The following is an 18,461-nucleotide window of genomic DNA, read 5'->3' as shown; positions in this document are numbered from 1 at the left end:
ATATGCAAACATTATGCCCCTTGTCTAAGGCATCTGAGTATCTGAAAATGTTGATTGTCCTGAAGCTAGTCCCTCCGTAGCTGAGGTGGGATTATTTTATTTCTTGTGCCAATAGGAGAGTGCTTTGGTTATCCCCGTGCCTGTCACCAAGACAAATAAACAAGCATTCAGACTATGAATAATAAAGTGGGAAAGAAGTCCCAAGTAGAGGCAGGTATGATGATGTCTCTTAGCTATGTCATTCACTCAGCCTTGTCTTCCCTGCAGAGGGTTGGCTGTGACTATGAGATTGACTCCAATGCTACAGAGGATCGCTGTGGGGTGTGCCTTGGAGATGGCTCTGCCTGCCAGACCGTGAAGAAGCTGTTTAGACAGAAGGAAGGATCCGGTAAGAGACAACCCCAAGTAACTGAAGCACTGAGCAATGTTGGAGAAACAACAAAACAAATTAATTTTCTTGTTTTAAAAATAGCTTGTAAAATTTCAAGAAATAAGCTCCCTTTGGTAGTTACAGGAACAACTGTTGCTAAGAAAATACAGGGAAGTGTCACACTGACCCAGAAAGGCTGGTGGCTGCTCAGGGGAACAGATAGCAGTGTGGTCCTTAGGAGGACATCCTCCTTGAGAACATGCGTCATAAGAGGATAAAGACAATGGCATTAGAATACACCAAAAGCCAGGGAGACATGAAGTTATACACAGGGAAGATGGGGATTCTGTATGTGAGGACCAAGAAGCCAGCACCATGGAGGAAGGCAGGAAGTACACAGTGCTTTCTTACGAGTCTTGGGAAGGTTCTTCTAGCTAACATCCCGTGCTTTACTCTTCCTTTCCTGTGTTCAGAGTTCTCTGTGCAGCCCTTTGAACTACCGGTGAGTTAGGAGAGTGTGCTGAGACTCTGTGCTCATTTCACCCCTCCATGACCAGGCAGGTTTACCTTCATCAGCAGGAGGTCTGATGATACCTTTGTACCAGCCATGATCTCTAGCTGCTAAATTCCTAAGATGAAAGTAACTCAGGGTTATTTAATTGAGCCTCCTCAGATGGAATCTGGAACGAGAATTCAGATATAAATAAATATTTAGGGGATGAGAGGACCTGAAAGCATCAGGGAAGGGAAGGCAGACAAGAAGGGGCAGATCACCAAGCTGTGTGCAGACACAGTACATGTACATCTGCATTTTCCTGTGCGCAGACACAGTACGTGTACATCTGCATTTTCCTGTGCTCAGACATAGTACATGTACATCTGCATTTTCCTGTGCTCAGACGTAGTACGTGTACATCTGCATTTCCCACCTGTAGAGTGTAGACGTGGGATGATCATCAGCGGTTCCCACTGAGCAGGCTGTGGTGGTGGGAATTAGTTCTCTGGGTTTTGGATCCAGATCCTGGATAAGAAAGAAGCATGGCCTGCTGCCTAGAGGTAACATCAGAATCGGAAATGATCCTCACCTTCAGCTATAAAAGGGGACTGGTTTCTGGGTCCTAAAAAATCAATCTGTCTCTCCTAGATACGTCTACTACTCAGGATGAAGTACTTAAATGTGAACCCAAGAGAACTGGGTGTTTTTGTCAGTTGATTACAAGATCCATTACCCCACAGTAAACATACTGGCACTTAGTCCAAATTTACCTAAATTCTATTCTTATTTTTTCAGTTTTGACGTTTGACCATTCTTTCCCTCCCTTTAAGTATTACCGTTGGCAGACTGCATTTCCTCTCTTCGCTGATAGCTTTATTATGGATGAAACACATCTTTTTAATTGCTTGCTGGGCGTGCGAATGATAAGCCAGTATGTGTTAAAAACTATAATTAAGCATCATGTGGTGGCTGTATTTTCTTAATCTAAACAAAGGCATTTTGTAGATATTTTCTATTATTTAGATATGGTCATATTAACCTAAGTTATAAAAACTCAAACGAAAACTGAGTTTCTTTTAACCTGTTTTGTTTCACCATAAAGATCTGTAGCTTTGGTCTCTGCTTTGCTGAGAATCTTACATGTCTCATATTTTACATGATGACCTGAGTTGTCCTTCCTAACTTTTCTCCATTTAACCTTTTAATATCTTAGTAAATGTAAATGGACTTTCCTTCTGCTGTCGCTTTATTTATTGTTTGTTTTTACTCTTCTTTCCTAGTCTCTTGGAGATGACAAAGGGGTAGGGGACAACAACAGATTGGCCTCTACTCCCAGCCACATGCTATTACTGAGCATTTGACATCTCCCTAAGACTGTGTGTTAAGTTCTCTCTCTTCCATTTGCTGCTTGAAATTCTTGAGTGCTCTTTGGTACCGCTGAATTGGTGGCACCTTTACACTGCCTTTGCCTAGAGGTTTCTCATAGATCTCTGATCCTGTTCCTCCTAATGCACAGAGGACATGCACTGAGTTTCCCCCTGGACGGCAACATGTAGTAAGAAGGTTCATATCCATAAACCATGGGATACTTAACAAAACCAGTCTTTGCTGCATGCTTAACAAAGTTTGACACAGGGGAGAAGAAGACGTTGCCTACCACTATTCCACCATGCAGATGGAGCAGGGGCATGCTGCAAAAGAACACCGAAGTGCACTTATGTTGAATTGTTGTAGGGGCTTCGTGTGAAGTCCAAAGTCAGAGAGGGAGTTCTCCGACTTTAAGCTCCAGCTATCCTGTGCTGCTGCCAGACCTTACCTTATGTTTTACTCACTTAACTTAATGTAATTATTGACCAGGAACAATACTATCTTTTGGTCTTTGTTTCTACCTGGCTTAACTCCAGATGACCATAATCTCTATCTGGAGTATGTAGTTGGTAAGTGCTCACAGAAATTTAGGTAAAATGAGTTTTTTTCCTTAAAATTGACTTCAAACTCTCTTGCTAACAAGGCACAGCAACCAACTGGCTGTTCTAAGTTGGGTTTTTTTCTCCCTTATTGCTTTGTTTTGATTTCTTAGGTCTTTTGAAATAAAACTACAGGGCTATACAGAGAAACCCTGTCTCGAAAAAAGCAAAGAAAAAAATAAGAAATAAAACTACTCTTTTTGGGTTTTGGCCACATCAATGTTTTTCTTTTACTCACAGCTCTTCTTACAAGAATTATTTCAAAAGTATTTCAATTGAAACGTAGTCTCCAATTAAAATGTTTATGATTGTCAGACCCAATCCTTCTTCCCCCCTTCTCTTCTTCCTCACTGGGGAAGCAGTTGCTGGTATTAGCTTCAGCTTTAGAGGCATGAAGTGTTGGCCACATTCTTTTGTCTGTTGTTAAAGAAAGAGAAAGGATGATGCAGACTTAAAACGACAAGAAATGAGGTTGGGATCTTGAACACCATTAGCCTCAAGGAAGCCATCCCCCAAACCTCAACTTCCGAAGTCCCTACTGACCCTGACTGATATTTTTTTCTCTTTGTAGTCCTGATATCCTTAGGGCTGACTATGTGTGTGGATATCTTTGTGCTGAAGTTGCACAGTCTCAAAAAAAATTGTCCATATTTGTTGCCTCCTTGGGATGACATTCCAATAAATAAAACTCCTGTCTTTCTCTGTGGAAAGATCTTATTCAGTAGATGTGATGCCATGTACCAGATGATACCATCTTGACCTCAACTTCTTGCCAGACTTGGGGTATATAAGGCCTCTCTTCTTATAACACCCCATAGTGCCTTCATTTTTCCATTGTTCATGAAAAAAGAAAAGCATTAACATGACAAGGTAGCACTATGATTGCTGTGATGAGAACTATCTGGAGTTAGAAGGAACCTGAGGCAACGTGTCAGATACTACATCCAGATGGTAAAGCTGCCTAACTTGTTGATTCATTTACTGATTACCCTAGAAACAATTGAACATGTGTTGAGGCATAATGAATATAAGTGACTCTCTCAGGCTGGAGAGATGGCTCAGCGCTTAAGAGCACTGAGGTCCTGAGTTCAGTTCCCAGCAAGCACATGGTGGCTCACAGCCATCTGTAAAAGGATCCAATGTACTCTTCCAGTGTGTGTCTGAACACAGCTGCAGTGTAGTCATATATATATAAAATAAATACATCTTAAAAAAAAAAAAGAGCCACTCTCTCAGTTGCCATCTCTGTTTCACATCAGTGAGGAAACAGGGAATGGATGCTGGCCTGGCATTTGACCTGTAGATGCAAATTAAACAAAATTTCTGCTTCAAAAGGAAATTGGTGGACCATTAAGCTGCTTGTTTTCTCCTCAAAGATGTTCCAAGCTAATCTTCATCATAAAAATTTACAGCCTAATTTAAAGATTTGAGGGTTTTGTCGCGTGTGTGTGTGTGTGTGTGTGTGTGTGTGTGTGTGTGTGTCTGAGTGCTGTGCCCACAGAGGCTGGAAGTGGGTTTCAGGGAACCAAACTCAGACAGTATGCACTCTTAACTGCTGAATCATCTCCCCAGTCTCATGGCCAATTTTCATTGGTTTAGACCCTGTGGACTCCAACTTCCTCAGCCTCGATGTGTTTCTACTGCTTAAGCTCCCTGATGTCAGGTTTCTTGTCTACTGTGTCTTTGAACTCAGCTCTCTTTTCTAACACTGTTGAGTATCCTTGGCTTCTTAAAATCACTGCTCTGGCTTGTTTCTCTTTCCTTCTTTAGCTTCTCTATACTTCTTTCCTAAGCTGCAGCCACTATACTTAAGTTCTGGCCTTGCTCAGACCGGTCTTCTTTGTCTTGTTGATGGGAATGAGGGACCACCATCGCTGAGCACCCTGAGCGATGAATTAAATGAATATTTAATTATGCACACACACAGTACACAAGCTTAATTGATTTGTTATGTATAATAACTATTACAACTCAGAGCACAACATTTAAATTAACTGAGTTTTCTCTGATCAGTGTACCTCACTTATAGTTTCATTTGCATAAAAAGCATAGAAAAATAAAAATAAAATTCTTCAGTTTAGAAAATAGAAAGGGACAAAGGAAGTCCCTGACCTATAATAAATTCTTTATACCAGCATCAATATGTTTGGAGTGGTAGATTTTGGCATATAATAGCATCTTCCTGACATGATAGGTGTACCTGGTAGCCCAGAGCTCACCAGCTCCCACCAGCCTCACCAGACCCCATCTACAAACAATCATACACTTAGTTTTCACAGTAATGCCTCACCTGTTTCTGTCACCCATCTTATTGGTTGGAAGTGAAATGTACATTAGAGATAGATAACACCCACAGCTCATGCTGTTACTGTATGCCTAATTCCACAACAATGTATGTGCAGAAGATTTGAATGAGGGGAGCCCTCTAAGCACATCTGTTGTACAGGCATAAGGAGAACGGATATAGTAGTTTAGGAATAAGTAACATGCCTATTAAGGGATTAGGGGGGAAGAGATACTTTTGGGAAGAAATCACATTGCTTTAAGACTTAAAGTTGCTTGAATGCTACATCACAAAGTTCACTGTGTTTGCTTTGACATAGGAGAACAGAGACAGTTGTATGACTTTGGATGGGTAAAATATTATGAGGAGATCAACATCTTAACAAGTCTATTTCTCTGAAAACATACAGATTAACTGAAAATGCTGTAGATTAGCTCAGTGCTACCAGCCATAAAATTAATCCAACTTAAGGGAATAAGGGCCTGGAGAAGAAATTTCAAGTAGATAGGAGGACCACATAAGAAAACATCACAGAGAGATGTGAGGGTCTGTGACTGTCTCAGAACCCACGTACCCAAAGAGACTGGATATTGTCACCCTATACTGTTGTTGTCTCCCAGGAAGCCTTAGGTTGGTTTGGAAGGGGAGAAAGGAGAGAGTAGTTAGACACACCAGAATTTTCATATCCTGGCTAAAATCCTTCCAGGGCTGAAGATCATTCTAACCCTTTGCCCTAAAAGTAAGAACAAGAAGGTACTAGCCATTTGTGACCCTCCCTTCTGCCTGGCTTCTAGTAAGGTAGTTGCATTGTCTCACTATGTATTAGGAGAATGTGACACATTTGAAATAATGAAGACTAGAGCAAGCTTTTAGGAACATTGATTTCTTTGCGTTTTTTCTCACCCTGTGACCCATATTAAACACAGAACTATCTGAGCCAGACACCTGCATGTCACTGCTCTCAAGTGAGGACAGAAGATGCATTTAAAAACTTAATGTTTCCTCAGGAAGCTCCTCACATATATTGTGAGCGTCAGGCCTCTAGTGAGTGTTGTTTTAATTACCACAAGCAGACACCATCAATCTTATGAAAGACAAGCAGACCATTGTAGACAGTTTACCTAAGTTCAGTCACGTGGTCTCTTTATGAGCACCTGTATATTAGAAGTGACAATGATCAGAGACCAAGCATGCCAGTGAGTGGATCAATTTCTCTCTCTCTCTCTCTCTCTCTCTCTCTCTCTCTCTCTCTCTCTCTCTCTCTCTCTCTCTTTGTGTGTGTGTGTGTGTGTGTGTGTGTGTGTGTTGCAAAAACAGTTCAGTAAGATGACATATTTCAGAAGTAGGGCTGATTTTCTGTCCTATCCTCAACACAGTGTTGTAGGCAGGGATGTGATGGGCAGTTTCTCTGAGTGGTCTCCATAGACCCAGAGACGATTTCTTTCAGGTCATATTATATTTTCAATTTTTCTCTAAGTGGAAAGTGTTTACTATGGGAAAGATGCAAGAAGATGTATCCCTACCAATTCCTTTTTTATCTCCAAGCAGTCAGAGAAGCATAGCTAATCACTACATGTTTCTATCTGACATTTAGCATTCCTCCAGTTCTAGTTTGTCTGTGATAGTTACTTACCATTTTATAAATTTCACTTATGTGGAAAAAAAGCAAACTTATAAAAAAGATTTCTACATTTTCCTTTTTTATTTAAAGCTAGGAGCAAGGTGGTAGACGTAATATTTAATATCATGTTTCTTCTATGGTGAGTTCTGCAGTGTGAAGGCATGTAATATCCTAAATCAGACAATAGTTACAGAGAACAATATCCCAAAAGTATTTTTTAAATTTTCATTGGTTCTAAGTACATGTGATAAATGTCTTTCCTGAATTAGCTGTATGAATGATCTGTGTCACACAAATTCATGAAAGCCAAATGGAGTTGAACCAGCTGTTTCAAGATTCACATAGGGTTTGACTACCAGGGTAAAGCCATGTAGGCATGTTCAGGTGACAGAGATGAGAATTGTATCAGTCACGGCTTTACATTATTGTTACAAACATCCAAGAGAAAACTACTTAAGGGAGGAAACACTTGTTTTGGCTTATGGTTTTAGGGATTTCAGTCCATACTTATTCCGGCTCTATTGTTTCTGTCCCAGAGTAGCAGAATGTCATGGCAACAGGACCATGTGGCAGAGGCTGTTAATCATATGACAATCAGATTTTCAGAGTACACTGTAACCAACTGACTTGCAAGGCCCTACTTCCTTCTTTTTACTACATCCTGATAATGGCGTCAGATAAGGTCAGGCTTCGTAGGATCCAATAACTTCCCTGAGTCTGTGAGATGAAACTCAAGCTCACAATACTTGAGCCTGTACACACACACACACACACACACACAGAGAGAGAGAGAGAGAGAGAGAGAGAGAGAGAGAGAGAGAGAGAGAGAGCCTTAAAAACAACCTATAAAAAAAAGAAAAATTTAAATGGTGGACTATCATTGTGCAGATGAGAATCAAGGGAGTTTAATGAACTGTTGAAATTCAGGGAGCAAGATCTGCCCAATGCACAAGCTGGAACACAAGGCCATCTTAAAGCCCAGTTTCCCTCCATCTTATAAAGTCATGGTTCCTAAGAAGCACGAATAACATGGATGCATAAGTAGCTAACTGTCAGCCTCTTCTTTCACCAGTGTGGCCCCTACCATGGCAACCACTAAGCAGAAGATTGCAGCCGGAGCCGATCAATGCTTCAAAATAGATATGGGTTCTTCAGAAGCCTGGAGGAGAGCACTGAAAATAACTTATAAATTGGTTAATTTTGCAAAACATAGGAGAAAAGGAGGAGGGAAGGCTTCCTGCCAGACAGGATAGCGAGAGAGCAGGGCTCAGAACTAAGGGTTTCCATCCTGGGCTGATTGAACCAAGCCAGGTGGCAATCAGTGGAACTAAGGTTCCTTCCAGGTCTGAATGAACAGCAATTCAGGTTAAATTACATCTAAGAAGCTGGTTTTGACATGATGTCGATGATAAGGAAGAAAAGTATGTAGCCTGTGCATTGCTTGGGAGAGGTAATCTGATGGCAAGAACAAGAAGGGGAGGGAGGGGAGATGGCAGCAGGAAGCTAGGTTGGAGCTCAGACATTTTGAACCATTCACATAGAATCACACAAGAAAATCAATGCTCCGTGGGCCACAAATCTTCCGTGTCCCATCTGACTCTCCGGAGAATTCTGTCGCTGGCTAGTCTCTTTCTAATTCTTCTTAGTTGGTGCTTCTTCCTGTCCCATTAGCCACCCTCCAGGGGCCCTGAAGGATGGAGATGCTGCAGTGAGGACAGCAGGCTGTGTTAGCTGAGAAGCCAGCACCCCTTCATTTCTGTCTCTTTTGTCCTTAGGTTACATTGACATCGGACTTATTCCCAAAGGCGCAAGGGATATAAGGGTGATGGAGATCAAAGCAGCCGGCAATTTCCTGGCCATTAGGAGCGAAGATCCGGAAAAATATTACCTCAACGGGGGGTTTATTATCCAGTGGAACGGAAACTATAAACTGGCAGGGACCGTTTTCCAGTATGACAGGAAAGGAGATCTGGAGAAACTTATGGCTCCAGGCCCCACCAACGAGTCAGTGTGGCTCCAGGTAATACGGAAGGGAAGGGAGCAGCAGCCGGTGGGCTCAGTACTACCCTACTCACACCAGACACTGATACTAGGACCAAGAGCTTGTGCTGTTTCTTCATTCTTTAGAACTGTTGGAGCCCCAGGAACAAAATTTAGGACCTCAAAACCATCCATTCGAAGGCCTGAATGTAGTCCTCAGGCTGATGTGTTCCTTATGTATTAGAAATGTCTTAGTGTGGCTTTCCAGCAGCAGTGACAAAATGAAGTGCTAACATGTGGTTTTCAGGAAACTAAGGCATGCACCCTTATTCACAAAGTTAGTAAGTATGCAGGGCACCTCTTGACTGAATCCCACAGAGTAATGATCATGTGATTAAAATGTCCTATTTAGTAAATTGCCATGATATTTTAGCTAATAAATGGCAAGAGACTTCTATAAATATAGAAAGAAAAAGTAGATGTAAATAAAGACATAGGTGGAGAACCTTTTAGTGGCGCTCACTGTAACACATACTTCTATAACTACATCTAAGTGTGAGGCATTCTGTAATGTTTTGTGTACTTACATGTATGTACCAGTGTGTATATATATATATATACCCAAGCTCAGTGTCCGTTGGGACATTTTTCTCAATTGCTTGCCTCATTTTATTTGACTTTTGTGGGACGAGTCTCTCACTAAGCCTGGCACTTGCTGATGCTGTTAGACTGGTAGCCAGCAAACCCCAGAGGTCCTCCTATCTCTGCTCCCCTAGTTCTAGGATTATAAATGCATGCCCCCAGGCCTGGCTTTTTACATGGGTGCACAGCAAGCACTTTAGCTTCTTATCCATCTCCCTAGCTCTTGGGCATATTTTTCAAATGTCTGCTTTACAGTTGATACTCATGACAGAGTTTGACACAACTCCTTTCTCAAATTTTAGCTACTATTCCAGGTGACGAACCCTGGTATCAAGTATGAGTACACAATCCGGAAAGACGGCCTTGACAATGACGTGGAGAAGTTGCTGTACGTCTGGCAGTTTGGCCACTGGACAGAATGCAGTGTAACATGTGGAACAGGTGAGAAACAGCTGTTTCCACTTGGAAACCCCACTAGCTTTGGAGTAGGAGAAAGAGGTGATCTAAGCGAACGTTTTCATTCTGTGTCTGATGATCTTCCCAAGGGGTCCCTTCAAACAGTGAATATGTGGGTGTGGCTTAGAAGAATAGATATTTCGCTTACATCTCATTGGTCTGCTTTCATCACATGGGTACCACTCCCTCACAAAGACTGGGACATATGAAGGCAAGAGAGGACTCTTGGAAAATACAGGCATTGCCTAAGTGATGTGTGAAGTTTGCCAAGCCCTTGCAGGCAGAGGGCAGGCCTCTTGGTGTGGGAGGGGGAGGCTCACTCATTTCAGTAGCTTTTGAAATAATGTCATGCACAGAAGCTTTATTTCTGGTTTGGTCTTTGGACCACACTTGGGTCTGTTCTGGAACTCCTTGCCTCTGTCCTGGATCTACTGCCTGTAAGAGCAGAACACCTGCATAGCAGACAGCCAAGATGCATAATATAGCCAGGGGAATCAAAATGAAGGACACATCTGCCAGGAAGCCATGGTTCTCTACAAGCTTCCTTCTTATGCTACTTGGCCTCTTCTCTTCCTCCCCTACCCCAGGGACCAATCGTGGACTATAGTCCAGAGTCAGAAATTGGCTCATACAAAATCTAGCTCATAAACAATTCTTCTTTGCCTAGATTTAGCTTGAAGAATTCCATATAGATTTTGGAACTCATAATAATAAAATGTCTATTTTCATTTTTAATTATGTGTATGTGGGAATGGTGAATGTGCATATTTGTGCATATGTCTGAAGGAGCCAGAGGTGTTGGATCCCTGGCACTGGATTAGCAGCTGTGAGCCTCCTAATGTGGATGCAGAGAATTGAACTTGAGTTCTCTGCGAGAGCAGTACACAAGGCAGAGCCTTCTCCTTAGCCCCTAAAACATTCATTTTTAATGTTTTATTTTTATATATTATACACATATATAATATATTTTGATCTTGTTTGTGCACATATATGAGCTTTTGAAACTGCTAAGGTAGAACTCACCCTAGGCCAGAGGTGCATTCTGACTGATGTTACATGGGAGTTCACAGACAATCCATCCTTGATTACCACGGCTGTCTCCAGCACTGCCCTGGCCTATGGCCCAGTGTGGGCCAGGATCCCAGAGAAGAAAAGGCAGTTTTAGCAGGAGATAAATGGGGATATAAAGTATTTTCCCTGAGGATCATTCATGAGAAAAATGAAGTCACTGTGAATGTAGGACTAAGGACATTTTCAACCTGTGATTCCCTCTTCTCAGCTCTCAGAGAAATTCATGTTTAAACTTTGCACTTAAATTACTTGTCCCAGACCATACATACTAAAACTTCACCTAGTGCTAGTTATCAGAGACTCCACTGCGAGGCAAAGCATCCCCCACCCTCTTGTGTTTCAAGATATAAAGAGCTTAGGTGTAGCATCTCAGAGCATCACGGGACAAAAGAGCTAAGCGGCTGGACTTTGCAGTGACCATAAAGCTGCATCTGAAGTTAGGTAGGAAAGAGAATACCCTTAGTCAGTTAGACATTGCTTTTGCTACAGCTTGATTCTTCAGTACCGTCCCTGCCTTAAGGGGATCTCCCTAGTGATGTTGTGAACTTCACCACATTGTCTATTGCAGTTATGCGAAGAGCTCTGGCCCTGGCAGAGAAAATCATGGCTATGTTAATACCCAAGAAACACAAAGGAAGAGATACTGATGTTCACACAGTGCACACAATGCAAAATGTCAAAACAGGAGACAGAACACTGAACCATTCAGCGATGTTTGCTATTATATTTAAGTGAAAACTTTCTACATTATGAAAATATAGAGTAACACAGGAAATGAAGAGAAAACACAAGGAACCAAAAAGTAGAAGGGGAATTACAAAAACCAGGGTGAGGATAGGTATCCCAAAAACCAGGGTACCCTAGCAGCATCCCCGAGGCCTTTTAAGTCTATTTCTCAAGTGGAAATGGTGGGTAGTTAACACTGGAAAATGTTTTATTTCACTCTTTTCAAATAAACCCTTGAAGACACGTTTTGATGCAAGACTTCATAAAGATATTAAAACAGCCGGGTGGTAGTGGCACAGGCCTGTAGTTCCAGCACTCTGGGAGGCAGAGACAGGCAGATTTCTGAGTTCGAGGCCAACCTGGTCTACAGAGTGAGTTCCAGGATAGCCAGCGCTACACAGAGAAACTGTGTCTCCAAAAAAACAAATCCAAAAAACCAAAAAAAAAAAAAAGGATAATAAAACTATTTATCAAGGCATAGAAAGGAGAGCAGAGATCTCTCAGCCTTCCCGCTGTACGCCACCAGTGGCCAATGCAATGTTCTCCCGTTCTGCGGCTCTCCTAACCGGAGTCGATTTTCTACCCTGTGCAGCTGCAGAGGTTGGGCCCTCTCATATTTTGGGGGCTTTAGCTTTGTCCTCTATTATTAAAGTTGCTTGCAGGTTCCCAGTTGGCACCAGGCTTAGCGAGAGAGTTCTCCACAAAATGCTGAATGCCCGCGTTACCTGGTAGTCGCTAAGTGCCGTGGGATTTTGCAGGCTTTTCTGATTTTCCTTAATTGTGTGGCTCTCCTGGCTTGCACAGAATGGCTACAGGAAGGGAGTCACAGTTGGATTGAAAAACTGATTTTGCTTAATTTTGCTAATAGTTCCTTCACAGGAAGGAAACATTTATTTTCTCTAACACTGCTAAACATTCTTCAGGCATAGTCGATTCTTTTACTTGGACAAATTTTCACACCTTCCCCCTCCCCCCCCAAGATTCCTCTAACATAACAAGCAGTTTGTGAAATTACATTATCAGGTCCCTGGCATTCCAATGGGGGAAATGATATTGGCTTTCAGACTTACTGCTGGTATATGTATCGGTGTCAGCAATGAAAGTCACACATTCACGCACATCCATCCGATCAATCAATGGTTGGGGTCAGCAATAAGTCTATGAGGTTTCTGAGCTGGAAAAGAAGAATTGTAGCACTGAGGTTTCAATTGTCTAGAAAATTTAATTATACAGAATATAGGAACAGGTGTAAGTGGGCTGAATGAATGAAATCTCTCTACATCCCGATATTGGAGTGTGTGTTCAACCCTGGCCTCAAAGCCTGCATTAAGCAGAGTGTCTTCAGAGGGAGTTGATACCCAATAAATAAATAACTAAATAAATAAATAAATAAATAAATAAATAAATAATGTACTTATAATTTATTATAATATGTATAATATGTCAAATGTAATATACCTTATAACTAATTATATATAATAGGATGGAGATATATATCCTTCTTTCAAGGCATATTCCCTTCCAGGATAAGCAGTCTAAAGCATGGATGACAGGCTTAAAATCAAGACACTTAATTGACCCTGAGCCACTAATATCCAGTACAATTTATTAAGAATTTAAAAGGAACTTACAATCTTCTGGAAAGAGCACTTAGTGTGTGTATACACACACACACACACACACAACACACATACACACACACACACACACATACATGTGCGTGCACACTCATGCACACAACACATACACACATGTTTGTCAGAGGACAACTGACAGGAATCGGTTTTCTCCTTACTCTGTGTGGCCTCCGGAAACCAAACTCAAGTTGTCAGGCTTGGCTGAGAGTTGTCTAACCCAACAAGCCATTTCACATGTCTGATTTTCCATCTTAGAAGCAGAAGTTTAAAGTAATTGTTTTCAGATGGCAAACAATGTAGTGTTATGACATCACATAAGTTTATTGGCAGCCGTAATTAATGAAAGCTCTCTGTGGGCAGTGTCCAGTTTGAAAAAAGAACAAATGACAGGTCATAATTTTTTTTCTTTTCACAGAAAATCACAGTCATTTAGATACAGTCTAACCTCATACTTTCTGAACTTACACTGTTACATAATAGTAATTATTCTTAAAAGCATGACCTGATTCTAACCCCTCCACTAAAGCTTTTACAACAGCCCATATTAAAGACAGAGCTGTCACTCTTCCAAAATTGGATTTTAGACTAACGAGGGTGCCACTTAAGTAATAGCGCTTGGTTTTTACTCTAAATGATTAAGTTCATTATTGTAAGGGAGATGATCTCACTCGGAAGCCCCAGGAGGAAACAGTTGTCTGTCGGGCACTCAGTGCCATCCATGGCTGTGTTGACAGGCATGGGAGGACTTAGAGAGATCAAGGAAGGTAACTACTGCGAATGAACACTGGAATATGAGGGAAACAAGGCTTCTATCCCTGGGCCTGGAGAATTAGAAGGAATGGTTAGACCAAAAGATGGCAGTCCAATTTCCAGACTTCAATGGAAACCATAGCCAACCACAGGGATGACTTCCAAGAGTTCAGAGCAAGGTGTGGTGAGGAACAGAGTAGATCTGAAAGGAAGGAAGAACAACAGCCCAGGAGAGGAGGGGAGGGAGAATCAGCGGAGCCAATGCTCTGTAAACTGAGGAGGCAAAGCTGGATTGGTCCTGACTGGTGAAGGGAAGAGAGCCGCCACTCATTCAGTCCATGCAGGTATCTCTTCAGTGTGAGAAACCACTCTCCAGTTTAATGTAGTGTCACCACTTCCTCGTGCTCACAGATCCTGTGAGACAGGCATTTACAAAGGGTATAAAAGGATGGAAAAGTCTTTACTCCGATACATAGGACCTCTCAGCTAGGAAGACTCAAAGACTGCAGTCGTAGTCATTCAAAGACTCAGAGACTCGGTCAAAGTCACTCAAGTGTCTTGGAGCTGGCACCATCTGAAGGCTCCTCTTCGACTGAAACTATCACCTCCAGTCTTTACCCAGGGCCTCTCTGAGGATGTAGCATTCATATGGCTTCAGAACTCTACCTGTGTGGTCTTTTCTCCAGGTATCCGCCGGCAGGCTGCTCACTGTGTCAAGAAAGGCCATGGGATAGTGAAAACTACCTTGTGTGACCCAGAAACCCAGCCCAGCGTGAGACAGAAGAAGTGCTATGAAAAGGACTGTCCACCCAGGTAACCCTTGATAACACGTAAGCTTCGAGTCTGGGTGTCACCCAGCCAGGTATCTATCTACTTTAATAGTCTACTAATCTATTTAAGTAATGTCTACTTTAATCACCATTGTTAGTTAATGCAGGAAAACCATGAGAGGTGACTGTGCTGTCAGCCCGTGGCAAGCTGTGAGGACATTTTCTTTACAGAGAACAATTCTTCTTACATAGTTGATATACTGTATGTTTTTATTTGCTAAAACTCAATCTCAAAGTGTTGAAGATAAATGTTGACACCCAGAAATTCTTTAACTGCCAGATAGTTTACTTCTCGGAGGTCATGTCTGCTACTGAATCTAGAACTTCCACTTATTCGTACTCTGAACTGTCTGTGTCCACTCCTTACCTCAGGCTTCCCAAAGAAGGGCAATGAGAATGCAGGCGGTGTTGGGACTGGGCTGGCAGTCAGGAGCTTTGGCTAGGACTTGCCCCGCCCCCACCCCACCCCCCACCCCTCCCTACTACTGCTACTACTACTACTGCACGCAGAATTCTTCCTCTCCCTGAAGCATTACAGTGAACCTGGCATCTCATCATCCCTTGGATCTGAAAGCAACACGCCAGAATACAGTCAAGGATATTGTTTTCTCCTCCAATGCTTCTTAAGATGTGCTTATAGATAGAGCTTTCTTTTTAAAAAATTATTTGTTTACATCCAAAATGTTACTCCCCTCCCAGTCACCCCTCACAATGTTCCTTCCCGATCTCCCACCCCTCTGACTCAGAGAGCAACACCCCCCCCCCAGGTAACCCCCTACTCTGGCACATCAAGTCTCTGCAGGATTAGGCATATCCTCTCCCACTGAGGACAGACATGGCAGCCCTCTGCTACATATGTGTCAGAAGCCTCAGACCAGTCCGTGTATGCTCCTTGGATGGTGGCTCAGTCTCGGGGAGTTTGTTGGCTCTGTTGATCTTTCTGTGGGGTTGCCATCTCCTTAAGAGCCTTCAATCCTTCCCCTAACTCTTCCACAGGGGTCCCAGCCTCCATCTGACATTTGTGGGTATCTTCATCTGTCTCTGTCTCAGTCGGTTGCTGGGTAGAGCCTCTCAGAGGTCTGCTATGCTTCTTGATACACATTAAAGTTAGAAATGGTCCAACAGCCCAGCTTCCTCTCATGCAGTCAGTCATGCAGCCACAGAGTTAGATCGGAAGGACCGATGCATCTACACAGGAGCCAGGTACTAGAGAGCCTGTGTCAGACGGCCACTGCGCAGGGGCAGCTAGAGCCAGGATTTCTTAGCAGATGGTCTGTCTATAGTGCTGCCTCTGCCACCGGGCTGGGCACACCTGGGAGAGCAGTGGTTCCCCTGCATCTGCTGTTGTGTGGGAAACGTAATTTCCTCCAATTCTCTATAAACAATTGGAAGATTGTGCTTGAGTAAGAAAAGAAAAGCATAAGCAATTGGACAAGTCCTTTAAGATCCTGCCTTTGGATGGCATATTTTCTTCAATGTTACCTTTTTTTAATGGGAATCTATTTTCTAAGGTACTGCTGGTTTTTCTTTTTGGAGACTATTTCTCCCAGCTTGCAGTTGCTAAAGGTCAACAAAATTAACCGGTCAAGGCTGAGTTTATATTCCAAGAATAGATGCACATACAAATATACATGCACATGCACACACATATGCATACATACAATCTATTTAAAATCAGTGATATATTTAGGCAGTTACTTGACTCCAGTTAGTTGATCGTATGATAATTTATATAAAAATTCTCTTGCCTGCTATGTTATATACATATAATCCTTTTCTTATGGCTATATTTGTTTATTTCATTATATAGGCTGAAATATTTACCAAGGGTAACAAAGCCACACATGAGCCAGGCATGGTGGCACACACCTGTAATCCCTAGAGTCAGGAGACAGGGGGAAGGAAATGAGTTCAAAGGTGGTTTGGGTTACATGATAAGACTTACCCTCCCCCCTCCCAGAAAGAAGAAAGAAAGAAAGAAAGAAAGAAAGAAAGAAAGAAAGAAAGAAGAAAGAAAGAAAGAGAGAGAGAGAGAGAGAGGGAGGAAGGGAGGGAAGGAAGGAAGGAAAGAAGGAAAGAAAGAAAGAAAGAAAGAAAGAAAGAAAGAAAGAAAGAAAGAAAGAAAGAAAGAAAGAAAGAAAGAAAGAGAGAGAGAGAGAGAGAGAGAGAGAGGGAGGGAGGGAGGGAGGGAGGGAAGGAAGGAAGGAAGGAAGGAAGGAAGGAAGGAAGGAAGGAAGGAAGGAAGGAAAGAAAGAAAGAGAGAGAGAGAGAAAGAGAGAAAGAGAGAGAGAAAGAGAGAGAGAGAGAGGAAGGGAGGGAAGGAAGGAAGGAAAGAAGTAAAAAAGAGAGAAAGAAAGAAAGAAAGAAAGAAAGAAAGAAAGAAAGAGAGAGAAAGAGAGAGAGGAAGGGAGGGAAGGAAGGAAGGAAGGAAGGAAGGAAGGAAGGAAGGAAAGAAGGAAGGAAAGAAAGAAAGAAAGAAAGAAAGAGAGAAAAAGAGAGAAAGAGAGAGAGAAAGAGAGAGAGAGAGAGGAAGGGAGGGAGGGAAAGAAGGAAGGAAGGAAGGAAGGAAGGAAGGAAGGAAGGAAGGAAGGAAGGAAAGAAGTAAAGAAAGAAAGAAAAGAAAGAAAGAAAGAAAGAAAGAAAGGAAAGAAAGAAAAGAAGAGAGAGAAAGAGAGAAAGAGAGAGAGAAAGAGAGAGAGAGAGGAAGGGAGGGAAGGAAGGAAGGAAGGAAGGAAAGAAGTAAAGAGAGAAAGAAAGAAAGAAAGAAAGAAAGAAAGAAAGAAAGAAAGAAAGAAAGAAAGAAAGAGAGAGAGAGAGAGAAAGAGAGAGAGGAAGGAAGGAAGGAAGGAAGGAAGGAAGGAAGGAAGGAAGGAAGGAAGGAAGGAAGGAAGGAAGGAAGGAAGGAAGGAAGGAAGAAAGAAAAAGAAATGGAGGAGTCGGGTGGTGGTGGCGCACGCCTGTAATCCCAGCACTTGGGAGGCAGAGGCAGGTGGATTTCTGAGTTCGAGGCCAGCCTGGTCTACAGAGTGAGTTCCAGGACAGCCGGGGCTACACAGAGAAACCCTGTCTTGAAAAACAAAACAAAAAAATAAAAATTTAAAAATTAAAAAAAAAAACAGAAAGAAATGGAGGAGCCAAAGAAATCAACAAAATGAAAATTGATGAGCAAACAGACAAGTCTGACTCTAAGAGCTAAGTCCCTCGTGTGCAAATTCAGAAAGAGCTTAAAGGAATTTACTTCTTAAAGAAATTAAATTAAGTTGCTTTAAAAATATAATAAACAAAGGTTACTTGGTTACTAGGATGTATTTTGGCAAACTCAGCACAACGGTTCCTTGACCTGAAGTTCTAGAGCATCTTCCTTGCTTACCTAATTTCTGTGATATCTGAAAAGATCACATTTGTCACCCACTGCTGTCATTTCACTCTCCAAAAATTAATCAATCAAACCTCCCTCCCCCACTCTCTCTCACACACATCTTTCTTTTATTTCTTTTTTTTTTTAATTGGGTTTTTTTTTCTGATTTGTTTTTTTCGAGACAGGATTTCTCTGTGTAGACCAGGCTGGCCTTGAACTCAGAAATCCGCCTGCCTCTGCTTCCCAGAGTGCTGGGATAATAGGTGTGTGCCA

At 42.1% G+C, this 18,461-nt stretch overlaps 1 protein-coding gene across 1 annotated transcript in view; it reads left to right on the top strand.

Moving 5' to 3' along the window:
* Adamts12 (ADAM metallopeptidase with thrombospondin type 1 motif 12) overlaps nt 1–18,461 on the top strand; it is a 304,796-nt gene that overhangs the window by 221,599 nt on the left and 64,736 nt on the right. Inside the window, exons 14-17 of the mRNA XM_052160107.1 lie at nt 268–388; nt 8,514–8,758; nt 9,663–9,801; nt 14,687–14,813. Coding sequence (XP_052016067.1) covers nt 268–388; nt 8,514–8,758; nt 9,663–9,801; nt 14,687–14,813 — 632 coding nt within the window. The remainder of the gene's footprint in view (nt 1–267; nt 389–8,513; nt 8,759–9,662; nt 9,802–14,686; nt 14,814–18,461) is intronic.

Source organism: Apodemus sylvaticus, chromosome 16, assembly GCF_947179515.1.
Source record: "Apodemus sylvaticus chromosome 16, mApoSyl1.1, whole genome shotgun sequence".
In the NCBI taxonomy this organism is placed as follows: domain Eukaryota; kingdom Metazoa; phylum Chordata; class Mammalia; order Rodentia; family Muridae; genus Apodemus; species Apodemus sylvaticus.
Note: the sequence above shows the minus strand (reverse complement) of the source record. Positions and strands in the feature narration are given on the sequence as shown.